General features: G+C 39.5%; 1 protein-coding gene across 1 annotated transcript; it reads right to left on the reverse strand.

The window, feature by feature from the left end:
• Positions 1-1,205: 1,205 nt before the first annotated feature.
• Positions 1,206-9,310, reverse strand: slbp2 (stem-loop binding protein 2). Its single transcript, XM_030786504.1, is given in 9 exon segments — positions 1,206-1,261; positions 6,187-6,249; positions 6,252-6,295; positions 6,642-6,812; positions 7,025-7,171; positions 7,670-7,753; positions 7,889-7,951; positions 8,535-8,642; positions 9,249-9,310. Coding segments are annotated over 9 exon segments (798 nt in total).
• Between the last annotated feature and the right edge of the window lie 2,279 nt (positions 9,311-11,589).

Here is an 11,589-nt window from a genome sequence, read left to right on the forward strand (position 1 = left end):
TCCACTGAGGGGTCTGGGAGGAACTTCTGTCATCCTCAAACAGAATGTCATCATCATCTTTGTCTCCAACTTCATCATCACTGGTGTCTTGAGCATCTATAGAAATATATAAAAAGTAAGTTTCCAATTTCAACGAAAAAACAACAAAAATAACTACAGCTTGATATTTGACCCTTATTTTGTATGCTGTCTGCCTTATAAACCTGTCATTTCAATGGCGACCAGAGCAACTGTCAGAACTTGGATTACAGAAAATTAATCAACACATTAGATTTGGTTGTGTACAAATGAGCTCAATAACAACCAGAGGAACAATATTTAAAACCCTATTTTTTCACTTCTGCTCAAACCTTTTTCTCCATTCCACTCCTCCTCACTGTCATTACTGTCTATGTCTAAATGATGCTTGATATTGACTCCCACGCCTGATTGGGCTGTTCTTTGATACTTTTTGACCATTTTAATTGGCTGCAGTGATTTAAAGTGACATGTACTGGACATGGGGCTTAAGAAAACTTTGTGTTGCCTGAGGGCAACCTTGTGCTGCTGAGGGTGACTGATTTACATTTCCCACTTAGTTCTTGCACTTTCCCAACTTTTCTCTTACACTGGCACTTGTTCTGCTAAAGAGTGTTTCTGCTGCTTAAAAGGACCTTTCTCGCTGAGTTACGCACTTCTGTGCAATGGTTCACTCTAAATGCATCTCTTACAGGCCAAATAAACTTTCTCTCACACAAACGTTGCACATGACACAAAACGTGCTTCTCCAGCTCAAATAGCAGACTGGGAAGAAGGGGAGGGGTTTACACCCCAAGTCTGCAGGGGCACAAGGGGGCGGGTCATCATGTTCTATGGGAAAAAAAAATGCATGACAAGTGGAATGACACATTAATCTGCTACACGTAGAAACGTGCAAATAGTAGGTGAGAAAATATATTATTCACAAGCTGAAACAGTTTTGATGTGATTTGCAATGTTTTTCAGAGGAATAACTTGTTTTCAGTGTAAACTATTCATTTTGAAGAACAACATTTAAAGTTGAAACAACTAAATAAGTGAATGGTGGATTGGTGGATGACATCTCCTGAAGCATGCTGTGTTATATTGTGAGTTTGACTGATGCAGATGTGTCCCGTGATTCTCCAGCAGGTGTCAGGTATAGTCCAGTGTAGATGTCTAATGTCAGCCAGGTGTGGTGTCAGATGTCAGATGTCAGCCAGGGCACCCTTCTCTCCCAGCTGTTTGGGATCCTCTAGAATACCTGCAATGACACACACAAGAGGAAACGGAAATGCACCTGGCCAAAATGCATCGACACCAAATGAATTGTCATTTGTATAGACGCCTAAAACATCCCTATTTAGTTTTGGCTGGAAGCTACAGTATTTTTCAGTGGTAGTATGATGACCTCTTTATCCTCAGGCGACAACCTAGAGCCTAGACAACTCTAGTCCCACTGTTTCTGGACTCTGGTAAATACTATATCCATTCTATCCCTAATCTCTAGGCGGATTTGCTAACTTACAATGGCTCACATGGTACCACTTGTCTTTTCCCTGCACCTTAACTGCTGCATTAGTGACTAAAAGGACCTGATATGGACCTTCCCACTTGGCTTCTAATGCTACCCTCTGAGGTTTGTGAATCATTACCCACTGACCAGGCAATAGACTGTGTCCCCCCTCTGGAGGTGGTTGCCAACTGTAAACATGTTTCTCAGCATCCTGTACTGCAAGACTGAGTGACTTGTGGCCGTAATGACAATGTCCATTTCTTGCTTTCTTTAGGTCATGTGTCCTTCATTGCCCTTCATTGCTTTGTGTTCAGTTCCTGTTTTGTTGTCTTTAGGCGCTTTCGCACCAGAGGAACTTTTCCATAGTTCTTAGAACTGTTGGAGAAAGTACCCCCTTTTTCGCGTGTTTGCACCACAGGAACTTAGAACGATCATAGTTCTTAGAACGCCGTTTTGAGGGGCTTTTTTAGCTCCTACTTCAGGGTAGGTACTTTCGCAGCGCAATAGGAACCTTGTGATGTAGGTGTACAGCTATTGGTCCAGATGCAGATATACGATGATTGCAACCACCATTTTTAAAGATCTGTGCAAAATATAAAGTGTTAGAACGTATTACATTTAGTTTTTGATATTCATGTCTAAAAATGTCTTAAAATGTCCGGAACTGTAGGAGTCCAATGTATATTTGTACATGGAAGAGATAGTGTACACTCCGCTTCGGTAGGTGCTTGTGTGTCCGCTTGTGTGGCTGTGATCAGCATTTTAACCTAAAATAAGAATGTGCTTATCCAGCTTACGATTTGAGGGCTGCGGCAGGGAAAAAGGAAAAAAAAACAAAAACAAAAATCAAAACACGATGCTACGAGCAAGCGTCAGGCACAAGCACTATGCTAGCAATCGAAAACTACTATGCCCATTGAGTCATTCACTGCTATTGCGGTGGTAAATGCATAAATGCAGGGGGACTTTTTTTTCTATTGGACTTGGTCTATCGCCATACAGTTTTATATTTGTTAATGAGAAGGCAGTTATATGTTATCTAATGTGCACTCAATATTTCTGTCATTCAAATTCAATAAAACTCATTAATTGTGTAGGCCTATACTGTTGTCTAGTCTGTCGATTTCCTTTGGTGCAGCAATGGTATTTTTTCCTTTTAGAGGTATTTAAAAGGTCTTTATCATTAAATTTGTACTTAAAAATGTGCAGCTATCCTGGTTAGTCGCAAACAACAGCTCTCAGCTGCTATACCATCGGCTGGCTTACGTCACTTCAGCGTTCCTACTGGCGGTGCGAATGCAAACAGAAAAAAAGCCCTAGAACGTATGTAGGGGAAGCTCCCCAGGGGGTCGTTTCTATCAAATGAGACCCTAGAACTGTTCGGTCTGAAAGCGCATTATGTGCTCTCATCAGTTATAATATTGGGTATATTGTCTGTCAGGTTGTAAGGTATAATTTGTTAAAATTATTTGTTCCCACTATTAAATGGTTTACGACCATACTTTTTGGTGTACGCATGTATTATGTGTAATACGTTCTATTTGTGACGTCGACTATAAAAGTGGAACGGCTACTGATAATTGTTCAGTGCTGCATGTAAGTAAGAGAGAGAGAATAAAATCGACTACATTCAAAGATATCTTCTGCGTGACCCTTTATTGATATGGAGAACAGAATTGAAAACTCAACAGATGCACATGACTGTGCACTCCAAAGAACAGAGTTATCGACAGGAAACTGAATTTTTAATAATTTGTCTTAACAAGAGCAGACTATAGACAGAGAGTTTTTATCTTCACATGCACAGACTCGTCAAAAAGATGTAGTCTATTTTTCAAAATACAGCATAAGCCTACAACCAGGAATACTGCAAAGTGAAGACGAAAACTCTTTCAAAATACCAAATAATTTTGTGATAATTCTCGCCAGTTAGAAAGTTGACTCTTTCCGGATCTTAGTAGGAGGGCTTATCATTTAACAATTTACCTTTAAATTAGGTTATTAATCTTTCTGAACCGCCGTCGGAAGACCGCATACAGTTTAACACGAAAACAAAACAAAAACAAACAAAACAAACAGGCTACTTTCTTTCTAAACTCAAGTTGGAAGGCTAGATTGCTTAATTTTTTTAGCAACTTAAAAAAAAAATACAAATTCTTTCAGCATATAACCTTAAGAAAAGTACAAATTTTCAAGTATGCTTTTGAGACGAAGTATCTCCGTTCTCGGGATCTTTCACCGTCGCAGTTCCACCTCACAACACAACCACACTACTTCGGGCATTAACCCTTAACGTTGCTTAGAACGTTTTAACTTCCAGACTTACAGTCGGAACACGAAGCTCACTTAACAATACTAGTATACTTCTTAACTTTCTCACAAAGAATAATTATACAGTTTTGAATCCTGTGTAGCTTACACCAACACCCTTTCATACCACAGAAAGGTGTCTATAGCAACCAGTTGCAGTGTTTCTAACTCTACGTAGGACATTTCCAGACTTATAGTCGGAACACGAAGCTCACTTAGCAACTTAAAATACCAGTAAAATGCGCTACTTCTTAACTCTCGCAATGAAGAGAGGCGCCAAATTTTAATTCTTTCACAGCGAAGAATAACAATACAGTATTGAATTCTGTTCCAGAGCTTACAACGACACCCTTTCCTAACCATAGGAAGGTGTCTAGCAACCCAGTTACACATAGTCTCTCCATCGACCTCCGATTAGAAGTCTAATAACCGGCTCGATGCAAGCTGACTAACAACACTATAGTACACACTCCGTCAACCTCAGGTCTGATCGAAACATATAACTGTGACAGTAGCCAAGTCACAACAAGTATTTACGGGGAGACGATGTGAGCTATATATATATATATATATGCTTTCCCTCATTCATACAACTACAACCAATATATAGACTTTCTAGGTTTATTATACAAGTTACCCCGTTCCAAAACTTTTTCACCATTTGGGAAGTTACAGCAACGATACTTGCAAAAACAGTGTTCTCTAATCTCTTGGAAAATGTTTGTAATAACTGGACTTAACTTCAGTTGGCCACAGGGGATCTTCTGCTTCAGAAATGTTGTAGTTGGATTTTTTTTTCTTAAGCTTGAAGTTACATAGGTAGGTAAACAAGTGCATGATGAACTTAGGCTGACAAATGTTGGGCATCAATGTTTTAAAAGTGTTGAAAATAATAAACAGGCACGACGATGACTTAAGGTAGTTTTTTGTGTTTATTGAGTAAAAGGTAGCGTATACAGCAAAAGCAGAGAGGAGGTCATCAGAGACACCCAGGCAGAGTCTTGATGGTGGAAGACTAACAACAAGGTCTCACACACACACAGATATACCCGTGCAGCCAAGGGCCTTCGGCCTTGACGCCCATAGATAATGAGAGCTCTCTAAAACTGCGGGGCAGGTGTGTGAGAGCTTGCTTGATAAACCAGTGTTTGAGTGAGACAAGTGCAACACAAGATGAAAAGTATGTCCACACATTCCATTCACTTAACAAAATATATACCTGTGATCGTATTTTACCATTACACCTCACTAAGAGATCAAAGAGGTCTGGTGACGGTCAAAGTATTCAGCTAGGCCCCACACAAAGTTCAAAGATCACATCAAAAAGGTGCAGTAAATGCATTATTAGACCATACAAATGCTCAACAAAGCCAAAACATTTGGAGAACTTTCACTGTCCCCAATTATTTTATTTTAGAGCTTATGCATAACATACGCATACTGGAAGTCTTGAGCAGAAATGTATGAGATTTTTTGTAGGTTCATTACTTACTACCCTTTGCCTATGATGTAAGAACACTGCAGTGCGTAGGAAAGTATGTACAAACATAATACTGAAATACTCACAACAACCTAAATTACTGTATAATCACTCACAATCTAATTTATGAAGGCAAAGAAAATGCATTTTTATTAAATCTAGCATTTATATGAATAGGACTGACTGAAAAAAAGAAACCTGTCGTAATGGTTGTATATAATCATGGGGAAAATGGCGAGTTTGTTTGAAATAGCTTTATTAGTTTTGCTTCACTTCTGTACTTAATTTGCATAAACTTGTGCAATTTACAAAATTCAAAATAAAAACAACTTCAAATAAAAGTGCCAGAATTTCCCAATATTCCCACAATTTTCTGTTTTTAGAAAAACAGTGAAGTGTCAAAACAGGAGATGGAGGGATGGGGTTACAGGGTTATAGAATATAGAACAAAAAACAATGAATGAAGCCATGAAGACACAAGACAATGAAACAGTGCATACCTGAACTTTTTCACTTTGTGTTCTGGACACTGTGCCAAGAATTACTTCATTTAAAAATAATGGATATAAATGGCATCTTAGCAGTGGGAAACAGTGACAGGTGAACTAACAATATGGGGAGGTGTTCAGTGCAAATTGAGTGTTCCAAACATAGATGTCCTTTATTTCAAAAATGAATTGGTGGAGCATACAGTTGTTCAGTGTAAAACTGCAATGAATGTGCACCACGTGTTGCTAAGTCTGTCTGGTTTGAATGACATGTCCAAGTGTCAGTATGTTCACTTTTCTTTGTTGAAAGAATGCCCACCACCTCAAACATACTACACAGATTAGGGAGAACATCAGAACCTCACAACAGTTTAAACTCAAAAATGGGTGTTCACTCTGCAAAGGCACTTGTTGGCTATGGGTGTGGTTTTTCTCAAGAAGGAATCTCAGCCATCCAAAATATAGTCCTCTACAGTGTGGTGACTTCTAAAAGAATATCCTAAGCTAGGTTGGAGGCTTGGGCTTGAAGATTTAGAGAGCAAAACTGCACACACACACACACACACACACACACACACACCAAAACAAAAACAAAAGAACAAGAAACAAAATTTAGAAAAAAACATATTAAAACCCACCATCAATATTGCCTTACTCACTTGCTGATACACCAGCAGCCTGGAAATCCAAGGCATCTGTATAGTCTGATAATTTCTCACCTTTTCTCCCCTTTCATCATCAAGGTCCATATTCATCGCTTCAAGCAAGCCCTGTCTGAGTGTGTATGTGCATGCTTGTTAATAGATTTTGGATACAAAACATTATGCTCAAATTTGCACTACATGCTTACATTTGATCAACAGCGTCTTCCTGTTCTTCCAGCTGACCATGGGAAGGGTTTGGTGGGTCCCATGCATGCAATGCTCGTCGCCAAAGCCTTACTTGCATATCCCAAGATCTGCGGCTGTATTTGCGGTATTTGTTGGGAGTTGCTGGATGAAGCCAAGGTATTCGCAGATGTCTAAAAGAGCAGATTACACAGAGCCTCCACAATGTGTGAACAAGATATTTAGGACAAAGCCCATTTTGGGGGGGGGGGTCAGCGTGGGATGCCATTGTTTGAACATCCACTGTAAAATGACAGCACAGCGTGTTACGTGGTGAAATGTAGAAAGACCTTTAATGTTGGACATTTACAATTTATATTAAGATGCTTTATAAATGCTCACATACTTGGGTACTTGCTGCAGGTAGTTCTGGTAGCCACAAGTGTTTTTTCCATATTGAATTTGTTTCTGTCTGCGTTTCAAAACTGACTCGTTTGTCTCAAAGTGGCAGACATCCAGATTGCGTGAAGACCAGTGCAAACCAGATGGGAACCTAAAAGATTAACAAAATTCTTACCTTCAGTAACACCGAGTGTAAATTATGACAGAATTCTTCAGCCTCAAATAATTTAGTCTGAAGAACTCAGTTTGGAATTTGTGATATCCTTCTGTGGTAAACTGGGTTTAGGCCAGAGAAACAGACAGCAGAAATGTGGTAGGGTTGAAGCAAATTGTTGATAGCTTTGTACAAGTATCATCCTCAGGCTGTTCATGTGCAGAACTATATCAGTTTTGATTCAAAGATTTGCTGGGTATGGTTGGTCTCTATCGGCATAATTTTTACACTTTGATGGTAGATAAGACCTCTCCTGCCTGTCTGCACCATTTGTGACTCAGTGGGAATATAAAAAGAAGCTGTTTTCATGTTCCAGCTGGATCCTGAAGAGAGATATTTGGAGACTGCAGAATGCATAGAGTTTTAAGGTTCCCTTTATGAAAAATGGTAAGACTATGCATTCAGAAGTGTCGAAGCAGTGAAGTGTGCCCTGACCTTCTGACCCCATCAACATCATCTGTCCCAACAGCAACACTTGCAGTGGACAACTTCAGGATGCACCTCTCAAGAATGGAAGACCTGACATGGACAAGGAACACACACAAGAACCATTTTTATGCCAGTAGAAAACACATGGTAGAAGTAATAAACTCAAAAGCCTTACTGTTAAATTTGAGCAAACCAAACAATTCAGTACAAAGTGTGGGATGAGACCTGCGAGGCTTGGCAGAGGTGTTTGGTTCTCTGTTTGGAGAGGACTGTAGACTCCCAGAGTTGCTGGATCAAGAGGAAAAGCAGTAGGGATGTTCAATGTCTGAATGTGTTCAATGACCATTTCGGGATCACAAATTTCCAGTACATCACTCTCACTAGTGTGTTGTGGAATGTTATGTGTAAACGATACAGCTCATTCACTGGGAATGGGCGAAAATGTTGAAGATTCCTGATGTTACCGTACAAGAAAACATTATCTCCTTTTAGAATATTAGTTTGGCCTGTTCATAAAAAGTTTCTATGCAATTTCAAATTAAGCTATATTAATGTCCAGTTTAAAATGTATATATTTAATGTTAGATTAAGGAGAGTCAATAGATATTCAACATTAAATATCTATATATTTGATATCACATTAGGGAGACAGAACTGAGGAGAGGGTGTATCATGTCAGAGCAGACAGAAACAGGGAGTTCTCCATTACCACACAAAACATAGTTCATATTACAGTGACGTGTTGACTGAACTATGTTAGTTACATATATACATACATGGCCCATGTTAAACAATTGTTTCAAAAGTGTTGCTTTACTGTTTATGACGGTTAGCCTGTGTTAAGCAGCCTCCACAATTCTCCACATCTTACCTGACCAGACTGTCATACACTGAACTGCAGCCTGGGAGCAGCCAGGGCTCAGGATTACATGTATTAAGAGGTATTCTGTCTTTGGTACCTTGGGACAAGCCTGGGATGCTGGGCCACAGAGGAACAGAGAAAACCCTATGCAGAGTAATGAGAAAGATCATTAGACTGGTTTGCTGGACGTTTTACATGATTTTATTTGCACTGTGGAGATTTATCCAATTTTACTCTTAGATGTAGGACATTTCCCAAGCTGGAAATTTAAGCAAATCATAATATGATGAAGATGAAACAGATAACATTGAAAACATGATCAGAAGCTCAACAAACATTGCATACTGTCACTGTAGCATGTGTCCATGAACACTAAATTCAAAACATCAGAAACATCAAAATCTATAATGGCTTAATTGAACTCATCACAAACAAAAGCTATATAATTTAGAAAATGTACTGACCTCGACTCCAAAGGGCTTTGAAGTATAGCCTCCATCCATGTAGTCATTGTAACCTTGTCTGCAGCCGCATTGAGAGCGCGCCATAATTTCAGAGCAGGTTTAAATCAGTACCAGGTGGTTTAGGGGCGGAGTTAAGCAAATGAAGCAGCAATTTGCAAATATCCTGGCAAAAGCAAGTTCCATAATTTCTGGCATTTTCTTAAAATTATTCTCCCTTTATATTTTTTTAATGTTCAAATCGATTTGGAATCAGGTTTACGTCTGTAAAGGTGTATCCGTGCTGTAGGCATATGCATACTCAGGTGATGCAGCATACGGCATCCTCGTATTTCGGTAGCCCACAAAATTTTAAACACCCTCCATCCTACGTATTCATGCAAAACTAATACATAACTAACAGAAGACAGGATTATAAGCGTTATTCTTCGCAATCGTCACGTTCTTCATGCTGCACTTTATGGTATGCCTACACACTCAGTAATACAACATCGTATTATGACTCCGCAAACATAATGTTCGTCATAACGCCGTCCTGTGCTGTAAGTAAGCAACTATTTCTTTTAATCGTGGTGGGCGGTATCATATGTGGTCTATTTCCCTTTTGATTAAATTGCTTGCGGCAGGAGATGACAAGATCCATTTCATATCTGTTCCTTGAGTGCGCCGTTTTGAAAGTTGAACTAGGCATATGTTAGTGTTAGCGCTGACAATGAAATGAAATTGATTGCGGCGGTCAGCGAAATGAATGGGTTGTGTTTGCTATGTCTTTAGATCCCAGTCGCACGGCCATCGTAAAGCAACGTCAAACGCTGTTCTTTTTCTATTTTTTTTTTTTTTTAGTTTTTCCGTTTTAATTCATTTCTGACGAATATTTACCGGCAACCGCCAAGAACAAAGGTCACCCTACTTCACCCCACTGGAGTTAGAAACTCTGATACTTGCATGGCGACTATGAGCACATGTTCAGAAAATCAAAAAAGCAACACAGCTGCAAAGGAAAAGCGGAAGGAAGAGAATTGCTGCCCGGGTCAGTGGGTAAATTTGAATGCAGTAGTCTATTAATTTAACATTTAACCACACTTTTATTAATATTACAGGTGAAAAAGTGGTGGAATGTAATTGAATAAAATTCTGTCTTCATTTAGGTGCAATCCCTGGCCACAAAGCGCACTTGGCAGCAGCTGAAAATGAAATATAAAAACATAGTTCGAACAGCTAAGGCAGATTTTGCTTCGGCCTATAGGTTCATGATTGTACTTCACTTTGGTTTTAATCATATTCTGACATATTAAGGAAAGTAAATATCATTCAATGGCTGTCTCAACTTGTAGCTTTAACCCCCAACAGAATGCTGTTTTAACACAGGTAAATGTCATCTCGCCTAGTAGATAAGTAGGTTAACATTGCCGTTCTATTCGGCTAACAGAAAGAAGGCAGAGGCCCACAGAACGGGTGGAGGGCCACCACCATCACCTCTGACAGAGGAAGAAGAGCTGGCCCTGACCCATAACACTTGGCAACTAGTGGCTGAAGGCATCCCTGGAGGGAGCTCAACCAACATAAAAACTAATTACTGATACCAGTCTGAGGTTGCAGCAGAATGTCATGATCAGAATATAACTTAAAATATCGTCATGAACTTCAGCTGAATGATTTCTACACCAGTCATCTGCAATCCTGTGGAATTCCTCTTTGATGGTCCTCAGAGGTTTGTGAAACCACCAAGTTTCATGACATTTGGCCACATGGGGGTGCTATACCAGAAAACAGAGAAAATAAATTCAAATACCTATAACTTTTGAACCAGCGTTTGTCCTAGAGTTGTGATCCTTACTTCCCCTGGATCCCTGGGTCAAGATGAATTGAACAGACTCATCCACTGCATTTTTGGGGGAAATTAAAAACTTTGCAAAAAGCCTACTTTTGCGAACAAGTCCCAGATCGTCGAATGTATAACTATCAAATTTGGCATGAATCATCAAAGAGTTGGTTTTGACAGTGGGTGTCCGTTCACTGTGAGATGGACTGGGGTCTTGTTCAGGGGTTGTTCTGATTACTTGTCCACCTGGTGGCCCTGTGGGGCTTGGCCCCTTCACTGCTGCTTGCAGCTATATTTATAATTACATTTATTCATTTAGCAAATGCTTTTATCAGAAGTGACTTCACAGTGTAGAGGAGTTGGAGATGGAGAATGCCATTATTAGTCATCTCTCATTTGGCCAAATTAAGATGTCATGCAAAAGGAGAGCAGTCCACTCACTCCTGTTTTGATTGTCTTCTTGTGACAGAAATGACGGGACAAAAACACTTTGCAGGAAAGTATCTCAGGTCAGATTCATTAATCATTTTAGACCTAGAGGACAAATCATGGTGAGACCCAAAGCAATGCTACAGTCTTATTGTTGTTCATGCATAAACCTATCAAGTTAGAGATGAAATTCAACTCAGGTCGAGCTATCCAGTGGTTTCATTTAAAGGTAATGTCGCTTACTGAAATGAGATTTTTTGCAGCCATTACTGATAAATGTATTGTTATTTGCAGTAAATTTAGTCCTTTGTGAACTCACACAAAAAACAGGAGACTCATAAACTGACTGTAG

This window comes from Chanos chanos, chromosome 10, assembly GCF_902362185.1.
Source record: "Chanos chanos chromosome 10, fChaCha1.1, whole genome shotgun sequence".
In the NCBI taxonomy this organism is placed as follows: Eukaryota; Metazoa; Chordata; class Actinopteri; order Gonorynchiformes; family Chanidae; genus Chanos; species Chanos chanos.